This window comes from Heterocephalus glaber, unplaced genomic scaffold (assembly GCF_053883595.1).
Source record: "Heterocephalus glaber isolate CG9 unplaced genomic scaffold, H.glaber_assembly_v1.0 deba00000676, whole genome shotgun sequence".
Classification (NCBI taxonomy): domain Eukaryota; kingdom Metazoa; phylum Chordata; class Mammalia; order Rodentia; family Bathyergidae; genus Heterocephalus; species Heterocephalus glaber.
This window is the reverse complement of record NW_028258156.1, coordinates 26538331-26562168: the sequence shown is the minus strand read 5'-3', so window position 1 is coordinate 26562168 and position 23838 is coordinate 26538331. Positions and strand designations below refer to the sequence as shown.

The 23838-nt window shown below is 50.2% G+C and overlaps 1 protein-coding gene across 12 annotated transcripts in view; it reads left to right on the top strand.

The window, feature by feature from the left end:
• The window catches only part of Magi2 (membrane associated guanylate kinase, WW and PDZ domain containing 2), a 1273508-nt gene extending 1249915 nt beyond the window's left edge, over positions 1-23593 (top strand). For all 12 annotated transcript variants that reach the window (XM_087206547.1, XM_021253974.2, XM_087206545.1 and 9 more), the window contains one exon: positions 21078-23593. In XM_087206547.1, coding sequence (XP_087062673.1) covers positions 21078-21532 — 455 coding nt within the window. In that variant the 3' untranslated portion in view covers positions 21533-23593. The remainder of the gene's footprint in view (positions 1-21077) is intronic.
• Positions 23594-23838: the final 245 nt, after the last annotated feature.

Below are 23838 nucleotides of genomic sequence, written 5' to 3'. Positions count from 1 at the left end.
CGGTGGGTCTCTGTGAGCCTACTAAGGAAGACTTGAGGCGCATGGCCGTGTTCCAGCAGTCTTGAATAGGCAGGGTTCAGGAAGTCGAGGGAGAATGGGGGTCCTACCCAACTCAGGGTCAGTGAAGGCATGGGGCTTGGTGGAAGGAGGAAGGGTCTGCAGGAGGCCATGCCACACAGCCAAGTCCCTGGGGACAGCCAGAGCATGGGCCGGCCCAGGACCACTGGAGGCAGAGGAGGCAATGACAGTATTACAACCACTGTCGTGCTGCAGAAGAGCAGAAACGAGGGCTCCACTAGGGAGCGAGTGGGAGGCAGGCAGACTCACGTGACTAGGGGACAAACAGGGAGGAGGAGCCCCTTGGGTCAGCCCTGAGTGATGGGCTTGCAGAGGAAGAAGGGCAGGAACCAAGATGGCAGCAGGTACAGGGCAAACAACAAGACAAGATCACCATTGGACCATCCAAGATGGCTCTGTGCTTCCAAGTAGGATCTAGGCTGAGCCAATACAAGGCTCACCAAGAGAGGATCCTGCTCATTTCTCCCTCCCCAAGCCAGTCCATACCCAGCTTCCCAGACAGTTGAGCTGCCAGATCTACCCAGGAAAGAAGAGTCCATCATCCTGTTTCCATAGGCTTCTGGGATAATCTGCTATTTGAGGGTAATATAAACCGCGCTATCCCACCTCGGCTTCATCCTCAGTAAGCCAGTACTCTCAGCACACATAACCACCACTCAGCCCGAAGGTCTTTGTCAGAAATGCCTATCCTCTGACCCATCACTATCAAAACTTACTGATGCGAGTTTGGACTATAATATTTTATAGATCAGTAAGCAGTTACCGAGTTATTTAGCTTGTGATGCAGAATGTTCTTAAGCTACTTTATATTGCCAATTAATATATTTGATGTAATAAACCAACATGCAATATGTGACTTTTAAATTATTTAGCCCATATATGTTTTCATTAAGGAAGAGCATTCCATTAGCATATTTATGATACCATCTAAAGACTTAATATGGCTAAATTCTATTAATAAAAACTAATTTAAAAGTCATTATCTTTTTTAATTATAGCTTTTGATTTAGTTCTTTCCTATTCTGCAAATAAGGGTGGCTGTGGCCATTATTCTGTTGGTCCATAGGTAACTTTGTTCTTTTTAGTGCTATCATAATTTACTTGGTGGGGAAAGTTGATTAAAAGCAACATCCACAGGGCTCCCTGTGTAGCCTCATGACGTGGCCACAGCAGTTTGTCAGAGCTCCGTACAGTATTTAGCTTCAAATGAAGCTATTAGCTACATCTTCCCTGTGATCAGTCTTTAGCCCAGGTAATTCCTGCTGAAGGCAATTTAAACTAGGTGGCCAGCAGCTTTACCCATGAGGCCCTGGGAGGTCTCAGAGCGTCCTCTTGGTCCTGACGATGGGCATTTCCTACTTCTGGCTCTTTCTGACTCCAGAGAACATGAGGTGCTTCCACTGGTATTAAATTCCTAGCTGCTCAATTTCTCAGCTGTATTAATCATTCAGGATCTATAGATGCAAGGCTTCGAGATCTGGGAGCTTGGAGACCATCTGGTTCTCGACCTTGGCATTGACAGGAAATGCACAAAGCTGCTGAGTGTCCAATTCAGCGACTATCAGGAGGCTTATATATTAGAACTTAGTGTCATAGAGTTGCGGCAGGGAAGGGCCGAGGAAGAGAGGTGGAGAAGATGAGATGTCACATCGCCCTTCCTGACTGTCCCTAGGATAAGGCTGCACAGTACCTGAACCGAGGTTTGGTGCTTTCCTGAAAGCAAAGCCCAACAGGAAGACGGGGGAGGCCTGTCAGCTCACCTGCAAACAGGCACGGCCAGACCTCCGTGGCCAATAAACATGTTGCCACACTCACTGAACATTTTCTAGTACAGGAAAAGTCAGCTTGTTTCAGAGTTAAGCCAGACTATGTCAATTATAGAAAAACTGTACTTTGATCTAGCTCTGTCTGGTTCTAGCTAGGAGAGCTGTTGGGCCCAAAGAGAAAAGAAAAAAACAAACAAACAAATGAAAAATGTAGTATTGAGAGGCGAACTAGCTATGCGGCTGCCAAGAAGCACTCCAGTTTTTCCCTGGCACTGTTCAGTATGTTCAGATTAGCGGAAAATGGAAAGTAGGTTGCGAAGTAAGCATGTGATGTTACTTTTGTAGCTCTTTTCAAGGAGAAGCCTCAAACCAGTCTGTATCTTAAGGGTAGGTGGTCAAAGAAATGATGAAGGTCAAAAGATCTTGAAAAGATAAACCATTTCTAATTCATCTAATGGCAATTAATTTTAAAATTGAGACACTTTTATTTGCTTCCATGCTCCTTGCGAAGAGAGCTTTATACCTCGCTGTAAATAAAATTGGAGTCTAACTGATTAAATGAGTCTACAGACCCCGGCAGAGAGGGCCGGTCCTACATATATTTATAACCATAAAATTGTTGACTGGAACTGAGAAGGCTCATAAAACGCCATCATTATTCAGATGTGTTCACTCAAAATGTACTTCTGAGGGACTTTTCTGTATCTTTATATCACTCACTATACAACTCTATTAAAGTGCTTTACAAATCGCATGGTATTTATTTCCTTAGATGCCCTTCTCTCCCTAGAAGGTGAGCTCCCCCAGAATAGAAAGAGGAGTGGCTAAATTCATGTTCACCTTCCCACTGGCTGCCACGTGGCTCTGCCCAAACAATGTGAGAGGGTCCCTCACTCTTTGAAGGGTAAATGAATGAAGAAATGAAAGAAGAGACCCAGCCAAAGATTGCCATGTATTTGCTGCTGTCCCTGCAATTTGGATGCATCCCCCAGCTTCTGAAAGAGACTTTCCAGGTGAAATCTCTTGAGTCTTAGCTTTCCATTCACATTTGACCTTCATTCCCACATTCAGCAAAATGGGTCCTTGAACTAAGGATTTGAACGGTCATCTTGGCTCCACCGCTGATTCATCGATTGTCTCAGTGGGAGTCGCTATTTGCCAACTGCTCCCCCAACAGCGGAACTGACTTTGTCTTAATGACCTCTGTATCCTGAGCACCTATCCATAGTCACCCGAAAATGTATTTGCTGATTGAAAAAATGAATTACAGGTTTCTGTCCTACTGTGATACCAACCAGTTTTCCATATTCCTGTGGAAAAATAAGACTGGTATAAAAAGCTACATTAAAATTCTGCACTGAGATTAAAAGTGGCTCACTGTTGTTTAGCAAGAGGAAGATGTGGGGTTGAGGAAGCGTTAATACCTTGGTGGTTCTTGCACCTCTATGCTTCTGCCCTTTGGATTGCACTGATAGCAGCCGACCTGTCTTCCTCGTGATGATGTTGGAGAAAGAAAGAAAAGGCCTGTCCTCCAGTCCCACACACACGCGTGCACCCTGTGGCTTAAAGCAGCAATATTTCCACTTAGAAATAATTGGTGACAAACTTACAAAGAGAAGGAATGCCCTTGATACTCGAGAGCCTGAAAAGGAAACATTAATGGTGCCATAAATTTTAGGGAAAGAAATCACATTATTTTAATGAATGAGTCTCATAAAATAATGGAATAAAGATGTCCTCCTCATAATAGAAGTACAACCTAGGACAAAAATTACCCATTTTTTCCATTTACCTCTAGTCAGCCCACTCTGAGAACATCAGAGAATAAAGAGAATGAGCTTGAACTTAACAGAGATAAGATTTATACCCAGGTAATTGGCTGAATCCATTCATCATCACTATTCCTTTTGCATTTTCTTCCAGTTAGAGTTTAGCAAAAATCAAACCTAGGAAAACTAATCATTATTTCAAAGCTTCATTTGGTCCCAACTCCTAAGATTAGAATTCACACCCCTTATGATCTCTTTCCTCTCCGTTGTGCATTGTGCATTGTGGATTCCTGTGTACCAGGGAAAGGCATTGCCAGAAATAAAGTGCGAGTCTGACTGGTCTTCACTCATCCTAGGCAAACAGCAATGTGAAAAGCTGACCGTGAAGACATTAGCCACACATCCGTTAAATTCCTTTGACTCGCTTGACTCATTCAAGCTGAAGTACTGAAATCGGAGGGAGGTACTGACAGCCCGTCCTGCGGCATGCTCTGAACCCAGAATCCACCTTTGTCAGTTATTTCAAGTGGATATAAATGGAGATTTTGACCAAACTTTTCTGCCCCAGGGGTCAGGAGAGCAGCTGTACTTCTACAATTCATCTGTAATTTCCCTGTGAAACTTTCTCATGACCTTGAAAGCTAATATGAAATGCCAAAGGACAAACTCACTGTGTGAATATTTTCCCACAGTGGGATATTCTGTTCACTTGGGATGGAATCTAAAGCCTTTCATCCCCATGTTAGTCATTAAAACATCCCCAAAATAGTATTTTTGAGAGTTAAGTCTTTTCTTGTCCAGTGATATAAGAAAAATGTCTTACTCTATATTTGTATACTGTTTTCACCTAAGTATTTCTTACAAGATAACTTTATGAAAGCAAAGGAAGTAGTTAACATTTAACAGTTACAAAAACTGAGGCCCAGAGAGAGTTAATGGTTCACCCAGGATCTCACAGCGAGGAAGCGGCAGACTGTGAAATTGACCCCATCCTCCGGCCTCCAGGGCTCATGCTCTTCCCTCCTATGGTGCCCTCTGGCCCTAAAAGTGGTCCTGGGGAGGTGCTGGCATGCAGCAGGCACTCACTGCTGAAGTCAAGTCTGGGGCATCTCGCACCTGAATCACACAGCTGCAGTGGCATCTACAGATGGCCCCAGCCTGGTGTTCTGCATCTGGACAAAGATGACTCATGGGAAGAACTCCAGCAGATTTCTCTTTCTGAGCCCTTGCAGGGGCCTCCATGGAATTGGGGCCTTCTTGGTCAACCAACTGGAAATAGCCTTTCCTCACTCACACTGACTTCCTGTTGACCCTGTGCCAGTTGCTCCCATGTCTTCCCTAAGTTATTGAGCTCGTTCGAACCTCACAGCAACTCTAAGAGGGAGGGGCTGTAATCGCTTTCGTTTTATTCATAAGAAAACCAAGACTTGAAGAGTTTGGGTGACCTGCTCCACTGGGCAGCGCAATCGGCTCAGAATTTAAAACCTGCAACCACAGCCCGGCGTCCCGCTTCCTGATCAGCCCAAAGGCAGCCACTCCCTGAGCCATGACGGAGACCCCATGGGCTCAGGATGGCTGGTGCCCACCAGAAGGACAGAAGCCGCCATTTAAACTACATGGGGCGTCTTTGGGTCGCTCGCCAAGCACATAAGTTGGCCAAGGGACAAATTCCTCAACTACTGGGGAAAGAAACCCATGGCCCCAACTCTCTGAGATCAACAGCCAAACTCTCCCAGGACCTTCCTCTGCTAATGAAGGAAGAAAAAATTAGAAATTAAACTACAATCCAAGAGCGGGAGGAACAATGTAGGGCCCACATTGCATGGAGTCACCCTTCGGCCTTTCTCTGCTCTCAGCTCCCTGAGCTCAGGCCTCATCTGTGGAGGTCACAGCTCCAGACCCCGACTCTGCCCAGCATGCTGCCTCACTTGTAAGGTTCTGGGACTCCGGCGGAGAAGGCAGGAAAGCTTAAAGAAGACCCATACAATAAGCAACTCAGAGGAACCACAGGCCCGGAGTCTGGCCGTGGTCTCAGCCTGTCATGTGGCAGTTAAGCCGCTGACTTTGCAGGCCCCCGAGTCTTGAGGAGCAGGCTGATAGAAGGCTGTTCACTCCCACCCTCGGGAACTTCCCTGTGTCTGTCGGCCTCACTGGGTCCTGATGCTACATCCCTCCAGGGTCCAGATCTGAGCACGACTCCTCAGAGAGGCCCGGGCGCTCTGGCAGAGGGAAGGAGCCTCCCTCGCCCTGCCACAGTCCCAGGTGACAGCCCAAGTCAACATCCGGTGGATTTCTCTTCCCTAGGGACCTGCATGAAAGCGCACATCTTCAGGCCAACAGCACACAGTCTCTGCATGGAAACCAAGCAGCCCGAGTTCCACCTCTCTCCCTCACCAACACACCCAGGCGTTCAGCAGAGAGGCGGACAGAGGCATGGAGTGAGCTCTTGCCCTGCGCTGTGTGTATGAAAACAGTCCCCGTGCACCTGCCCCAGAGCAATGCCACATGGTGTCCCCAGACTGCTCTGGCAAGAGCAGTCCATTTGCACAAATTATTGCCGCTAATGACTTCCCTGCCCCAGACTAACGTCTGCATTAGAACAGTTGCTCTGTGCTGGGAGCTGCCCTCTAAATGCCTCGGCCCACACATTGCCGTGAGGATCCATCTCCCACCCTGCACTGTGGTACTAGCAGGTCCTCTGAGCAGCCGGTCTCTCAAAGCCCCAAGACCAGGAGGCGAGTTTCAGGCGGCAGAGACGGGGTCCAGGCCCCTCTACCAAAGAGAAGCCAGAACACGGGCAGCAGCTTTATCTCGCAGACACCAGGGGCTCCAGACTTCAAAGCTGAGCTGGAATGAAGGGAACCCATTGCCCTGGAAGAAACCCTCACATTTTTCAAGCAATTTCTCCGGTTCATTTGTTTCCTGCACCTTCGAATTCCTCTGGCATAATCACCGTACTCCTTGTCAGCACAAAGTGATTCTTTAAACGACTCAATCAGATCATGCCATGGGCAACTATTTCCATTTATGATGATTTATTGCCTGTTTAGCACCAAAGAGCCAGGCACATCCAACAGAAGACGGGCATTCAAACAGGTTTTCCTTCTGCTCTGCTCTGAAGGCTTGCAGAGCAACAGCCGCCTGTAGGAGGAAAGCAGAGATTACCATGCCCGCCGGTGAGGCCTTCGAGTGGCTCGCCTTGGGGAGGTTTCACTGCCCAGATTACCAAGACCAGGCCTTGCTCATTTGCATTGCTCCTCCTACCAAGCTAGAGCACAGAGTAAACCGATTAACAGGGGATTCCTGGTTTTTCACTGCCAGGAAGAGATTTGTCATGGATAAAGGAAAGTTATATCATTTTCTTGAAGGCAGGAATCTGGTCCTTTTAAGCACTGAATAAATGCTCATGTAACTAATTCAAACGTGAGAGATCTGAACACATACCTTGCCCACCACTAATGACAGCTCCAATTTAGGGTCAGAGGCAGCGAACTCCCCAAGCTTTAATGGGCCCCTGAGTCCTGGGCTTGTTGGGGTGCAGTTGCTGATCGTGGGTCGGGTCAGATGAGAGAAGGAGGCAGAGGGTGCGTTTGCAACAAGTCCCGGGAGACGCTGGCCCCGGGCCAACACTCAGGGCCATGGAGTTCTAGAATTCACACAGGTATTTTTCCCCACAAACTTTATATACTGAGTGATGCTTTAAATGCTTTTCGATGTAGCAGTACAAGTCCTATAGAGTAAAATTTAAGAGTTCTATAACATCAAGTGATGTCTCATACAGGTATGGATATGAATTGTGAGAGATAGACATATACTTCAGATATGACAGGTCTCCCCTTAGTTCCCTGAATTATTGAGGTCAGCTGTGGTCCCACTTGCAGGAAAAGAGAATGAGCAATTTCTGACTGATTCATTCAGTCCTCATTCAATCAGTGTTTACTGAACACTTAGTAGGGCTCCAGCAACACATTATAAGGGCTACAGCTACAGCAGTAAACAAGATACGACGTAGTCCCTAACAAAACTTATATTCTAGTAAAGGGAGATATATTTCCCAAAAAAAAGAAGTTAACACACAAATAAATGATAGCCAATATTGTGAGAGAAATTCAGAGGGAAACTAAATGGAAAAAAACCACTGTGGGGAGGTAGGAGAGGCTCCCCGGACGGTGATGCTCGGAATTGAGGACCTGATGCCGGAGTGCGGGCTTAGGAAGAGACAGTGGGAGTTTAGGGTCTGAAGGAGCCCAACATGCTGGACAGTGCAGGAGGGGCCTCCCTGTGGCCTGTCACACACAAGCTGGGAAAACCCGATAGCCAAATTGCTTCTGCTGTTTCACTTCTCAGGAAGTAACTCCAATGAAAACCTTATCTTTTACTAATATGAAGTTAAACCTGCTTGAACTTGGCCATTATATGGAAGCCCTGAACGCGACAGAGCATGCGACCAATCAGTCTGTTGCTTGGAAGACCTGGGGCTGTCTGCAGAAATAAGGACAGGCAGGCTTTATCAGAACCTGGTACGGTCAGGCAGACTCACTGCTTCCCCCACCCTGACTCTCCTTTTCCTTCCTGGGCCCCACATTTCTGTCTCCATAATGCAGAGTAGCCCTGGTTCCGGGGGAACCTGTCCCACCACACCCCTCCCTGCAAGACGGGGAGCTGGGCCTGAAGGGCTCAGGCGGCTCCCATAGCATCCTCTTTCCTCCTCGTGGCCAAAGCAGGAAAGGTGCAGGGCTTTCACCAGCCAGGGCAAGAGGGGTGCAGGAACCAGGGACAGGCAGCTGGAGCCCAGCACATGGCTGTCCCTGGACCCTGAGCCCTGCATCCCCAGCTGGGACACAGCGGGCACAGTGGCCTGAGTTTGCAGTGGCCCCTGCACGCCCGCTGCCTTATTCTCTAGAGCAGGACACGTGGGAAAAGCGACAAACCCACTCCTCTTCCTGGCGCTTTTTAGGGTCGCTTTGGGTTGAAGTTACCCAGGGGTGAGGAGGGCAAAGGCGACAGTCACCGGGTGAGCCTGTCAGCTTTCACAGCCTCAGCTTCCGGTCTGTACAAGGAGGGACCAGCATCCACCTCACCCACCTGCTGTGCACACAGTGCCTCGGAGAAGAGTACAGGGAGTTTCACTGTCCTCACTTGCGTCCTCCAGGGCTCACTCTGTGCCCAGAACGTATTAGACGCTCATTTAACTTTTACGAAAACTGGTACAATTTTAGTCTCCATAAAAGATAGCTGAGGTAGCTATTACATCATGTAGCCTCAGAGAAGTTAAGGAATTTGCCCAAAGCTGCACAGTGGTCAGCAGTAAAGCTAAGATCTGTGCCCACACTGCTTTAACTCTAGAGTCTGATTCTCTCCCCATTCTCTGGGGTTCTGGGTCCTGGCATTACAAAGCAGGGGAGGAGATGGAATCCATGAAGCAGATGATTTGTCCCACGTGCAGCTGGCAAGACTTTGTACAACATAACTTAAGACGTTCACACATACACACAATATACACAACACACGTTAATGGGCACGGGCCAATGCCTGGTGAAAAATGCTTTGAAACGTGAGCCTTTAAAATCACATCCACTGTGTTGAATTCTTACTGTTTTTAAAGTGAAATTGAATCAACATAGATTTACTTCTGGCCAAGACGCTTTGGTAGGTGCTACCTACAGTAGCGTTAGGGCACAGTTCCTGTCTTCAAGGAATTTGTAATTCTGTGGTGAAGGAAAATATGGGAGGAATAAACACATGAACCGAGAGATAAACTAAAGGTTTACTACAATAAAGAAAAAAATAAGGCCATATGTAGATGTCAGAAAAAGAGGAGGTAAACCAGGCGTAGTGGCTCATACCTGTCATCCCAGCAGTCTGGGGGGCTGAGGCAGGAGGACTGGAAGCTCAAACCCAGCCAGGGCAACTTAGTGACTTAGTGAGACCCTGTCTCAAACAATAATGAAATAAAATAATATAAGATAAAGGGACGCGGGTATGCCTCAGTGTGGAGGCCCGGGGTTCAGTCCCCAGATCTGAGGGAAAGGCTCTATTTTAGTATGCAGAATGTAGGTTGAGCTGAAGAGAGAAAGCCGCTGGCAGAACGACCGGTCAGAGTGATGCTGCGATGATCTACATCCACAGGGACCAGGCCTGAGGCCAGGCTTGGACCCGGGGGACATTGCAAAAGAAACAGGAAACTCACGGAGTGACTGTGTGGAGAGATTGAGGGGAAGGAGCAGTGGGCAGGTTCGAACTGGCCTCCCTGGGACATCTAAGCTGTAATCCCAGCCCAGTGACGACGCCCACCCACTGCGACACCGGCTGGAATCGGGAGTCCCTGGGGACCCCTGTCCGCTGCCCCCGACCCCACACACCCTTCCTGTGCCACCCACCCTCCGGAGCCCTGCGTCCGCCCGTCCTGTCCGTCCCCCTCACCTGCACAGCCGACCAGCCCGAAACCGAGGCTCCCGCCCGCCCCGTGTCCCCGCCAGCACCCCGTCCTGTCCTCCGTGCCATGGGCCACGCACACCTGTAACGACCAGGCTGCTCGGCCCTGACCATTCTCCACCCCACACGCACACTCCTTGCACGCCCTGCACACACGGGACGACACTCCCTGTGGACGCGGCTCCTGTCACTCCCCACGTGGTCCTTAGCCGTGGCCCTCTGTCCAAGTCCCTCAACCATGAGTGCGCATATGGAAGTCAGAATCGCACGGCCAGTTGGGAAAACACTGACAGGCTGGGTTGTGTGTGTAAAAGCGTGAGGTAGGCAAGGGATGAACACGTTCCAAAGTATAGAGAAGGACTCGTTTGACAGAAAGGCTGCTTACGGAGAAATAGAGGTGACTTTGCTGCTTACAGTAAAATTCTAACCAGCTTAGTCTTCACTTAAAGACCATAAATGAAGTTAGCTCTTCGTTAGATGCCTCGGCAGCTCACCTCTTTTTCTTTTCTTTTCAACTTCCTCTCCGTGGTACATCACATCTGGTGTCCTTTGCTGTACGTCTGCCTCCTGCCATGAGCCCCACAAATGCAAGGACATCACTTTCTTCATGCCACATTCCCAGCCTGGGGCAGAGTAGATGTTCAGAATCAGTTAATCGCGGACTGGTAGTATTTCTCCACCCGAACCAGAGCGATCGCGCTTCTGCCTGCCAGTACCAAGAAAGCAGAAAGAAACTCCATGTGTCGCTACAGCACCAAAGACAGCGCGATCCTCTGGTTGAGCAATACACGTTGAACAACTTCCAATTTCAGTCTGATTTACTCCCGTATTTAGAAAAGGAGGGGGAGTCACCCTCACCGTTCTTCTTAGTCTTTCGGAGGTCGGAGGTCGAGGCTGGGCTGAGATCAAACGCCTGTCATGTGGTCGAGGGCCGATGCCTGACCTGTGACCCCTGAGGGCTGAAGTCCTCCCTCCCTGACCTGCCCTCCAGCCCCTCCCCTCACTCACCGCCCAACGCACCTGCACCATTTCCACAGCCGCCACTCGGCGCTGCAGCCCCTGACCCAGCCTCCTGCAATATTCTCCCCTACTCGCTGCAGCGGGTGGGCGCTCCGCTCTCCCCGAACCCCCGCCCTGGCCCTGCTCACCTGCAGCACTCTGCATCGGAAGACGAAATCTGAAGTGGGACACTGAGTTCCTGGGAGGGGCTAAGGGTGTCCTGCACGGCCCGTGTGTAAGCCAGCACATTCTCTAGTAAACACGTGTGAGAGAAAACCCTCATCCCCCAAATCCAGTCCATCACCGGGTCCCATCCAGCTTGTCTTCAAAAAGATGCCCCAAAAGTGATGGCTGCTCACCACCTCTCTCTCTACTCCCAGTGCCGGCGCTGTTGTCACTTCCTGCCTCCTGAGGGTCCCCTCCACTCCTCTGCAGCCGTGTGGCTCTGCAGATCCCTTCTCCACCCAGTGGTTGCCTTCACACTTAGAACACAGCTCAGCCTCCTCACTGAAGCGTGTGTGATCCCACCAGACCCCTTCAGCTCCCCGACCTCACCACGCCGTGTCTCACAGGATCTCCACCTACAGGTTCAGGGCCCGGCAGCCACATGACCTGCTTCTCTCCTCTGCTCATGCCCCGCCTCATGCCACCTTCCCGGACCTTTATCTGAAGCAGCATCCCACACTTCAGCTCCTGGACTTTATTCTTCCTTGTTGCACTGATTCCTGTCTGACTTTTACTAGTCCCTGTTCAATGCTAATTTTCTATCTCTCCCACTGTGATGGGAGGGCCCATGAAGAGAGAAACGGTGCTTGCTTCACCGGTGTATGTTTAGTGTGTTGTCCCGTTTGAAACAAATGGTAGATGCTCATTTTGTTCAGCTAAAAATATATCTATGAATGGAGCAGCTGGGTGCTGGCTCCCAACAAATAGAGAGAGACAAGTCACACACACAAGAAGAAAAGCTTTTAAAAGCTAAAGCTGGTGTTCCCAGCTCTATGCACAAGCTATTCTAAGGATATCCCTGCTGACAATGATAACAAGATTGGACAACTGCAGGCACAAAGGTTCTGCTTCCAATCATTTTGAAACAGCCGGAAATGTTGAAAGAGGGCCTGCCTTGTGTCCCCAAGGACACATCCATGGCCCATGGTGGGGGTCACCCCTGCACATCACTTGAGGGGTGCTACCCTAGAAGTGAGTTAGTCTCCTGCCTGCACCCAGCCCATGAATGGGTTCCCGAGGGGAGCACGGGCCTCTGGTAAGCCCAGTAGGCCCAGGCTGAGCTGGGGTCGGGAGCGTCCGGATGTGGGGCTTGGCCACTCCCATGTTCTCCCTGAGTAGACACCTGTGACAGATCCGCCTGCCCCTCATTTCAGCTCCACCACTTCAGACAGGGCTGGATCTCTGTGATGAAGAACACGATTCCCAAACAGCTCTGAGATTACAGGTGCCTTCGAAAGATTACAGAAAACCTCTTTAGTTCAAATTATTCCAACTCTGAACTCGGAATTTGTCATCAGATCCATTGAGCTGAGGTTCCTCCTGGTCCAGCACTAAGGGACAGGGACAGAAGTCACGAGGCAAAGTGTAGGGGTGGAAACATTATTTGCAAAGGTGTAGCCCAGGGGCCGGGGATTTAGCTCAGTGGTTCCAGCACCGGCCTGGCAAGCGCAAGGTCCCGAGTTTGATCCCCGGTACCAAAAAACAAGTGTAGCCCATTTAAAAAGACTTCTTCAGTCAGGCTTAAAAATACTTTATCAGCACATTAATTTTTTTTCCTTTTTTGTAATCGAAGTATAATTTACAGTCAAATTCACCCTTTTGATGTGCAAGTCTGAGTTTCACATAAAAGCATAGAGAGTTGCATCGTCACTGCCACCGCCCCAGTACAGAATGGCCCGAGTCTCCTGATGATCTCAGTTCACCACTGTAGTCAAGCCCCGCCCCCAAACCACTGGTCAGTTTTCTGTCCCTTACTGTGCCTACTTTCGAATGCCATCAAGATGGAGCCTTTCACATGGACCTCCTTTCACTTGGCATAAGGGACTGGGAACCGGCAGGGCTCCCAGGGACCCAGCAACATCAGGGCGAGGTTGCCTGCTGCCCCTGCTAGGTGTCTGTTCAGCAAAACCACACTGTGCTTCCTGTCCCTTTGCTGAAGTCAATCCCTAGGCTGCTGACACTTAGAAAACAACTGCTACACAATCCCTCCCTGTCCTTCTTTCTCTACCATGGGAGTGGAGGTTTTTGTCCTCTAACAGGGGTTTTGAGAGACAGCATTTCTTCACGCAGTGGTTTTCAAACTCCTGTCAGAGCCTCAGGCCTCCCGAAGGAGCCAAGAGCCAGGGTGAGCGGCTGAGAGAAGGAATCGACTCCACCTAACATCGCAGTGTCATCTCTACCTGTCTTACGTACTGGCTCCTCAGTGAAGAGTCTATCTGAAAAGGAGAATGTGTTGATTTTCCAAACAGCGACCTGAGCCACAATCCCATCCTTAAATACCCGAGGGTCGAAGGCCTCAGCACCCTTCGCACATTACAGCGTGCTCGGGATAGGTGAGCCAGCACACGGCCCGTCCTCCAATGCGTATCTTACTCATTTGAACTGATCCCCAGTTAACTCCCATCCCCAGACCAGTCTGAAGGACAGATTTCACCCCGGAGAAACCAGAGCCCAGTCTCCTGCCCTGACACCCGAGGGTGGTAAAGCTTGCCTCAGCCTCAGGGAGGGGCCTGGGGTGTGAGACCTGAGGGGACCCCACGTGGACGCCAGCGCACCGTCTGTGCATGATCCTTCTTCCCTGGGTGTGCGCCGTGCGGAAGCGTTGGTGAGCACTAGAATCCAGTCTGCAGTGATCTAAGCAGTTGTCCACATTCTCACCAGCTCAGGAGTCCGAGAAAGTTACTCGATTCATCTACGCCTCAGCTCCCTAATCTGTGAAAGGAGGACCACAGCACCAGAATTCTCGGAACCACTGTGGGGTTAGAGGCAGTGTGGGGTGTTTTTTGGTACCGGGGATTGAACTCAGGACCCTGCGCTTGCAAGGCAGTCTCGGTGCCGCTGAGCTAAATCCCCGGCCCTAGAGGCAGTGTGTGTGGCACCCACAGCACACCATACCCCACCACTCCCGGCCCCATGTGGATCTGCCCCCAGCCACGGAGGAGCTAAAGCTTGCCCCAGATGTACGGCAGGACCTAGATTATATATCCACAGCCAGCATAAATGTGAAACTTCAGTAAGCAAACACAGCCACCATTCTAAAAGATATTAATTGTATAACACCGAGTTCACACCTCTCTGGTAATAAAGGTGAAAGAAATCCATGTCTGGAGATCATTAGCAGTAACTCCAGACTGGAAACAATGCTTCAGAAAGAGCCGACGCAGTAAAATCATTTGTTCTGAAATGTTTTAAATGCATGCTTTTCACTTTTTTTTTACTACAAAAAGCAGTCACCTTGGTGACGGTTGAACAGATCCAAATGAGCCATTATGGTCTGAACACGATCCTTAGCTTTTACTTTTCAATACCAAATGACTCCACATTCGTGTCCTCTGATCTACCCTAATCATTTGGTGTTTTCCTATCACGTTCCAAAATAGAAGGAAATAGATTCCAATATAACCACATCAATACTCTGTAACCCCAGCCAGCTATAAGTCTCAATAGGAAAGGTTTATAGTGTGGTTGAACACCAAATCCGTGGCTCTCTCTACAGAATAGTTTTTGTCATTTAGCAGTAAAAGTATGTGTGTCTCAAACTGACATGGTGTTTGTAATAACCAATAGGAGTATTTTCATTTTAATCCTTGTTCAGGGAGTAGCCTGGAGAGGGTTACTTTTGAAATATAGCATAAATTATCCCTGCGCATTCTTTGATTCCACCTATTTCCAGCATTTTCATGAATCAGTGTTCTAATCATAGACTTCACCTGCGTCTAAGGGTCCAACACGTCGCATTTCTGAGTCACCACTGGGAAAGACAGAGTGGCTTCTGACGACACTTTCAGTGGAAGTGTCTGTGACGTCACCAGGGAAGAGATGAGCCCCATTCCTCAGTCCTAATAGCAGGCAGCAAAGGTATCTAGGGACACCGAGTCCGCTGAGCTTGGGCAGCACTGCCCAGGATGGAGAGCCACTCACGGGCCCTGCTCCTAACTGCAGCTGTGTAGCCTTGTACCTGTTGCTTGAATTATCCTCCGTGCCTCAGTTTCCCTGTCTGTAAAATGGCTGAGTTCACATACGTTGATGGAGTTAACACAATGCAGGGATTTGGAAAAGTGGGACCTGCTAAGTACCTAGTGCCAATGGCAATAAATCTACTTTTATTCTCCTGAACATTCTAGTCCAAAAGGCCAGCCCTGGGTCTGAGCCCTGTGCTAAGCAGCAGCAAAGTAGGAATCCTAAATCCAGAACCCCTGGGGAGGTTGGTGAAGGAGGAAGATGACAGGACCTCTTTTCTCTGTCCCAACCTCTGGTCCCTCCTCTACCGTGCAAACGTTTTGCTGGTGATAAGCACCATCTGAAAAACTAATAATATAGATGCTTATTTACTGCAGTGAGCAATGTGTCCTAGCAGGTCAGCTCTCTGGACTCTGTCACTCAAGATGTATTTCATAAAATAATCAAGCTTTCAAAATACAGTTCTTTGTATATGAATTTTTTGATCTCAGCATATGAAGTAAAAGGAGTATATTTTATTTTTCATCACTGCTGGGTTCCTACAAGGTTATTTAAGAAATCATGTATCTTCTAACCCTAAAATAATTGTGTGTGGTCTGTGAACATGTGCTCTAAGTATGTGCTTAGGTGTTAATCACCCCAGGTTCCAGGAGAGAAGCAAACTTGGTAGAAACAACAACAGGAAAGGGAAGAACTCTGAGCCTAGCAGGAGAGCGAATGGCTTCTCCCACAATGGTGAGCAAGGTGCCCAGAGTCTGTCACCTGTGGGCCCTCGGAACACACCTGGACACAGTAAGCAAGCTCTCTCCAGGGACAAGGCCCCTGCAAGCAGAGCCATTACATCCTCGCCTTGAGGGACTGACAAAGGAAAGAGCACGTGGAAATCCAACCACTCTGCACCCACCGTGGGAACTAGAGCTCTGGCCACCCCGCCCATCCCTCGGGCGCGTGGGGGCTGAGCACTCCTCCCCGGAGCTCGCTTCCTCCATGTCACCTCCCAGACTGGGCTCTTTTCCCTCCCTCTCCATTAAATGCACATTACTGTCTCACGCCGTCCCTCTCTCAAAGCTGATAAAAGTCACATTCCCAAACGTGCTTTTGACAGATCCTACTTTAAAGGAAAATCACTTGCCCTGAAGTGTTTCCTCAAGTAGGCATTTGGTTGCAGGTCTTCCCAGTCTATTTGCAGAATAGTTTTATTCACTCATCAAATATCCATCAGCACTCTCTTCAGTCAGGCCCTGTGCCAGGCACAGGCACAGACACAGCTGATAAACAAGGCCGGTGGGCTCATGGCCCTCCCGAAGCCTCCAGCCCTCACTGCAGACTGAGGGTCACACAAGAAGCACATGCATGATTACGAAGTTTCAGTGCCAGGAGGAAACCAAGACAGGATGCTGTGGAGGAGGCCGAGAATCCCTGTAGATCGGGGTCACCTGGGGTGGCATTAGGAGTCCCAGCTGAGGCAGAAGAGCCCATGTGTGTGTGTGGCCAGGAGCCCAGGGGGCACAGGGACAGCAGTGAGCCAGGTGCCTTCAGGACCCAGACAGCAGGCACCAGCTCCAGTAGGCGTGGGCAGGCTGTGCTAATGACTCCAGGTGTTAATCTAAGAGCAGTGGGAATCCACTCGAGTCTGAGGGAGGAACAGCAAGGTTTAATTTTATCTCAAAAAGATCGTTGTGGGCCCTGCCCGGAGAATTGCTGGAGGGGGTGAGCATGGAAGGAGAGGGAAGAGTGGGTTCTGCAGGGAGAGAGGCCACTGGGTAGGCCAGGCCTCAGGGGCTTTACCAGTGAGCTGTCCGGGGCTTTGAGGCTCACACTGCACTCTACTTCTCTTTTCTAAACAGCACGAAACTCACCTTTGAAATGTTTGTCGTCAGCAGTCTCCCCAAGGGTGTAGAAAGAGGTCCACCCGGTGGCCTATGTTTGACTGTGACTGGCCCGAGCATCCCACACCAGTTGCCTCCTCCTACAGGCTGCCCTGTATCTTGAACCACTGTAGTGAAAGTGAAGGTGAAGATAGCCAGGCGCAGTGGTGCAGACCCCCAATCCCAGAACTCTGGGAGGCTGAGGCAGAGGATCACGAATTCAAACCCTGGGCAGCTTAGTGACTTAGTGAGACCCTGTCTCAAAAGTAAAATAAGAAAGGCCTAGGGATGTAGCTCAGTGCAAAGGCCCTGGGTTCAATTCCCAGTACAGAAAAAAAGAAAGGTGCAGATGAGTTCGCAGCATGCGCATGTATTTGGAGATAAGACTCGGAAGACTGCAGGTGCACAGGGCTCTTGAGGTGAGGGGGAGCGAGGAACCAAGATGAGTCCAAGCCGTCCTCAGGGAGGAAAGGTTTCCATGTGGGCCCGTCCTGCAAGTGCAGCGAGCTGCCAAGGAGAGAGGTCACGGGCAGTTGGGGACACCACACAGAGCCAGCGGCGAGGACTGTCGCTGCAGGAGAACAACAGGGACAGACGGAGACACCCAGGAGGGGCTGTGGGGAAGGAAAGTCCCTGAGGCCGAGCCCTAAAGGGTCAGGGCAGCCATGGAACCTGCAGGGTAAGTGGGGAAGGGACTGCAGGGAGGCAAGCAAAGAGCAGGAGAAGGACCATCGCCAAAGCCAACCGCCCAGCCGTTTCTGGAAGCCCTGGCTCCCAGGAAAAGGTGGAGGATAAAGTACTGAGATGAATACAGAGATGCTTCCGCTGGATCTGACAGCAGAAAGGTCATGGACCTTGGGGGAAGTGTTTGGGCCTGGGGCTGGGAGGGGAAGCTGAGGAGGCCAGGCTGAATGGGGAGGATTTTTCCTTTCGGTTTCTGGGGGCACTGGCCCGAGGGACTGCGGAAACCCCAGCAGGCCAGGGGTGGCCGACCGCCTCTTTGTAGGATAGGCCCTGCTGGTTCTCATTTTCAGTTGAGCATCTCAGACAGGAGAGATGCTCCGGAGCACATCTTCCTCAGGCTCCTCTTCCCAAGGTTCACAGAGAAAGAGAAGAAAAGAAGGAGAGGGGAGGAAAGGAAGGGAAAACAAAATGGACCCGTGGTCTGAAGGGGTCAGAACTGCATTTGATTCATTCTCCTGTCTACTGTGTGTGTGGCAGGGTTCCGTGGGCACTAGACTGTGAAGTGCTAGGGAAGGCCTCTGTCCACAGTGGAGGCCACCCTGGGGCAGGGCGGTCAGGTGCAGCCTGCCAAGGAAGTCGGGGTGACCGCAGGCTGACGTCTGTGGTCACAGTGGTCCAGCACTGCGCTAGGCAGCTCCTTTGCACAAAACTGAGAACGATTCAGCATGCAGCAAGGTGTGTCTTTTCGGTCACTTTGCTTCAGGATGCACCTGACTTTAATTTCTGATTGATATTCTGCCAGGGGGTGGCTTAGAACATTGGCGCTTTTAGTTTCTCCCACTGTTGAGTATTTAATGATCTGAAAACAAACTCTGGAGAAATCTTCATATAATAAGACGGAGCCCTTTGTACTTCTGAGTCAATTCCCCTTTTAGTTCGTCATATAGAGAATCTCTCGGGGTAGCGAGAGTAGAAGGAAAGAGGAGAGAGAGGCCCCTTCCGGCCAGTTCGTCACATGAGAGTCTGGTCTCCCGCACCCCGCCAGGACTCTCCAGGGCCTCATGGGACGTGTGTGGGTAGGGTGATCGGGAATCCTGCGAGGTGTTCCGTCCAGTGGTGGGGTCCAGCTCCCATGGCCAGCAGTGCCCCTGAGCATGCCCGTGTCACGTGCTCTCGTCCTGTCATTCTGCAAGGTGACAGCTTGGGACGATTTTTTCAGTAAGCAGAGACAGAAAAGAAACCCCAAACTTTACTCCTGACGAGGCCATTATATAATCTTGGTCAAGGCACTTGACCTCTCTCCACTTCAGTTCCTCCTCCGGGAAATGGTGTGGATAATGTCAGCCCTCTCCCTGGGTCTCAGAAGTAATTTACGTCCGGCTAATTGACTCCTCCCTGTGTAATGTAAAGGTGGGGAAAGAGCTATTAAAATGTGAAAGATCATCACCGTGGTCCGAGCCAGCACACGAGCTACCCTATGGCCAGGCCTTCGTGAGCCCACTTCTAACTCTTTAAGGCGAGGTCTGCCTAGAGGGTGGAGGTGCCACAGTGTCCCTCAGCTGGGAGTTTGCTTCCGAACTCCGCCGCAGCCGCAGTAGGGCGTATTCCATTCCCATCTGCACTGAACACAGGCGCCTCGGTTTCAGAGGATTCCTTGAGGTAACCAAGGCGACCGAGAGACCAGAGAGCACCCCCAGGAGTCGTGGCGTCTGGGTGCCAACCCGTGTGCTGACTTAGAGCCTCAGCACCTGCGCCGGGCAACGTGGCAGCTGCCACGGGAGCCGGGCCATGAGGAGGCCGGCCTGGGGCCCCGGAGGGAAGCGCGACTCTGCCCTGTGCGGACCTCACCCTGAGCTGCCGGCGCCAAAGTGCTCTTGCCTTAGAAAGTGCGCGTCCCAGTCCATGGGATTGCACATTGCGCCTGAGCTTGGGGGGAAGCAATGGAGCGCGGGGCCACGGGGCGCTTGGTCCAGAATCACACTGCTGGCACTCGCGTCACAGAGCCATCCTCAGAGTCTCCATCTTCCGATGCTTGTCTAGGATTTTTTACTCACTGTGAAAATGTCATGGACAGCAGTCTATGGGAAGAGAGAAGAAAGCACAGGGCCCCAGATGCCCCGTTCAAATTCACATCGAAGGAGAGACTTCTTTACAGCTGATTTGATAGTCTACAGGCAGCCATAGCAAGGGGAAGAATCAGCCCACGGTCTCCTTCAGAGCTCTTCCTCTTACTTCATAGTCAGTATCAAAGTTACCATACCAGAATCCCTAACTTTAAAGCAAAACAGACCCTGGCCATTAGGGCCTGGAAGCCCGGGGATCCCCTGGTGTCTGGGGCACAGGTTAGGGAGCCTGGACCGGGGCTGAATCTTGGCTCGTGAGGGGGGTCCCCACTCCAGAACTCAGATAGCGACATGTCTTTGTTCCCCTGTGTGACCGATTCCTCGGGAGAAATGAATGACGTCCTAGAATGGAAGGACAACGTGTGAGGGTTTCCGAATGTCACAGACATGTTCCTCACAAATACAAGGGTTGGCTGTGTTGAACTGAAACTCAGGGTAGCTGGAAGGCTCGTGGCAGAAACTAACTCATCTCGATTCCTAACATATCTGTCCCCTACTTGGCTGCTGACCAGCAGTTGCTTAAAAAAAACTTTTCCCATTTTTATCATTCTGCTTTATATACCTTTTTGATGTTGTGAACTGTCTTAAACCTTTTTAGAAGCAGCCAAGAGTTGAAATCCTAAATAAATGTTGAAACTGGGCTTCCTAAAAAGAATCATTTCTCTTAGTCTTGGGCCTTCTACGTTAGAAGTACAAAAAAGAATTAAGGACAGTGATTTTTTTTAAGGCAAGATAACAAGGATAGTTTGTTTTTAGATGAGTTTATCCAAATTCTGAGGTCATGTGCAGTAGCAGCTAAGACGGGCTTTGGGTGACACCTAGTGGTTGAGAAAGTCCCTCCCAGCGGTGTGGAGACCCCACCAGTGCTTCTCAAACCCCCTTCTTGCCGGTGGCGGGACCCGGACCGAGTTTGAGAACCACTGGTCCGAGCGCCCTGCCGTCCGTGAGCAGAGAGGGCTGTGGCCTCTGAGGACGCCCGGGACTTAGATGGGGCTCCGGCTTTGCAGGGTCCTCCCGGTGAGGGGTTCGAGACAGCAGGGGACCCCAGCCCGGGGCGGAGAGGGAGGGCGCCGGGTCCCGGACAGCAGGGGGCGATCGCGGGGTGCAGGGGAGGTCGCGGGGTGCAGGCCGAGCTCGCGCGCCCCCTAACGCTGTGCTCCGTGTCCGCAGACGAACCCGGCTCCCGGAGCGCTCCCGCCGCCGCCGGCCCAGGTCTGCCGGAAGTAGGCGTCTCGCTCGAGGACCTCTTCTCTCCATCCTCGCCATCTCATCCCGCCCCACCCTCCGACCCTGCCCACCCGAGGAGCCCAGACCCGGCTTGGGATGTCAAAAGGGAACACGACGTTAGGAAACCAAAGGAGCTCCCAGCCGGCAGCCAGAAGAAGCAGCGCCTCGGGGAGCAGAGCGAGCGAACGGGGAGGCCGAGGCAGGAGGAGGCGCCCGGCGGGAAGGAAGGGCCCCGCCCTGCACCCGGCCCGAAGCCCCAAGGGGGCGCCCCGGGGTCGGGGTCGGGGTCCGGGTTGGCGTCGCGCAGGGCAGCCGTGGCGCCGGGGCCCTGGAAGGTGCCAGGCTCCGACCGGCTGCAGGGCGCGCTCCAGCCGGGCGCCTCGGCCGCCAGCCGGTGAGCACCAGCAGCCCTCCCCCGGGCTCCCTCCCGGCGTTTTAATTTATTGTCACTGTCACACGCATAGGTCCATGAGGCGCCACGCCCGGCACGCACGCACGCATGCGGCCACCCACAGGCCCTACGACCCGAAGCCCGTGCCCGGCACCCGGCTGCGCGGCCGGGGCAGCTGTGGAAGAACCAGAAGATCTTGCAGAACATCAGAGACCAGACGGTGCAGTGCAGCTTTAGTGAAAAAGAGTCAGTTCCCCGCTGCATGAGGGACTCGCGTGCCACCAGACTTTACACCAAGCAACTGGACGAGTTAGAGCAATCACGAACTGGAATATCGCCTTAACAATCAAACTGCACGGAGCAAGCTGAAACTGAGACAAGATTATATCTTTTAATTGATCGAAAGCCTTGTAAATAAATCGTCCTCGACATATCTAGACGGGGTGAAGGGGTTTCTTTGAAACATTCAGAACTGTTCACCCACAACCACTCCACACACCCGGCCTCCCGCAGGGTGAGGTAGAAACCTAGTGAGTTCATTGGTGTGATCCCATTTTTACTGCCATTTCGGTGATCAAATCATATTTCTGTACATTTTCAGTGGTAGGAAAAAAAAGGTTTTAAAAATTGTAACCTAGGGAACAGTTTGCCATGAGTCAGAATTTTGCAGTTTAGCTCATAGTCCTTCATTGATTTTCCTCTGAAATACCAGTTTTATGATTGAAAGACCACCATCCTTCGAATCAGGATTGGCGGCACCGTGGTCCCTTTGTGAGCAGGCTTCATCCCTGTGTGGAGTTCACTGTCTTACTGTCTGCGGTCAGGCCCTCTGGAGACATCGCTTTGTTTGCACTTTGACAGAACTGAGGCCGAGTATGTGTCCTATCTCTCAGATTAGAACGAACCTCTAATAGTAAAAAAAAAAAAAAAAAAGTCGCTATTATAACTAATTTATTTTCATTAAAGAACATGAGACCTTTTAGCCTCCCTCCTGCTCATCTTTCTTTCCTAATTCCTCCACTTTTGGGTTCCATTTGGATTTTGTCCCGAGTTCTTTGCTAAATTTTGTAATCTCATCAGCAACCGCTACCCGCTCAGTGTTTATGTTTATCTCCATGGGTCTCAGCTCCATCCCCCAGTGAAAGTCTAAGGCTGTCTTTCTCCCCCGCTGCAATAGGATGTCTTTATAAAATGTTAGCATCAATTAATTCTCCTTTGGTACTTATTGTAGCTACATATATTAAAAGACAAAAATGTCTCTTCGGGCAGTTTGTCTTTAATATGCTCTGTACACAAGAGGCTTCGCCCTTCCCATCATCCGCCCTAAGCGGAGCTGGGGTGCAGATGCATAGGTGGCCCTTTCTGGTTTCCCCCCTCTCTCCCTCTCTTCCTAAGTGCAGTTACCTGAGAGCTAGCCGTTTCACTTCCATCTGACAAAGGAGCAGTTTAGCTGTTTGACGTGGAAAGCCTCCTGTGGAGGGCCTTGCAGCTTGTACAAGCAGTTTCCAAAAATGAAACCCATCCGTCGTAAACAAAAGCACAAACACATGTAGCAGTTTATAACCCTTTTGGTTTAATCTCAATTAGTCTTTCTCCCCTAGGCTAGAAATCCAGTCTAGTTTGCCATTAATTTATTGAATCTGGTTCCGGACAATGCTTTTGTAGTGTAGCTGCACGTCCTGGTACTGTATCCTCCGACATTTATTTTTCATGTGCTACAAAAGGAAAAACTCGAGATTACATTTGCATAAACTCTAATTTCCACCGTTCACAGCTACTACTCGTGCAGCAACTGCTTTATGCGGCTGTAATCCATAATCTGTGAGGACAGCACACCATCTCAACCCATCCCAAATAATATTTCTGTGTAGTGTTAGCTGAGAATTTACCCTGTACAGCTGTATCTCTATAAATATAATTCCATGTATTAATAGTCACAGAAAAACTGTAAGTGAGCAACTATTTTTATGAAACGCACCACTATGGATAAATTAACTTTTACAGAAATCTTGTTTACTGTATGATATTCTAAAACAACACTGTCAAATAAAATATATATCGAAAAAGCTTTTCTTTTTCCAATTATATAAGCTGTGTATTAATTTGAAATTGATCATTCCTGGGGGTTAACTTATGTTTTTTTAATATGCATATGCAGTATATTAATATGCAGTTTCCATAGATTTTTAAAATATAAGTTCACTGCCCTAAACAGGACTTCTTTGAAAGTTTATTCGAAACGAAGTGGCAGTGGCATTACATGGCAAAGACTGTCGCTTTCTTGGCCCGAGCACACTGAAGCGTTTTCTCAGA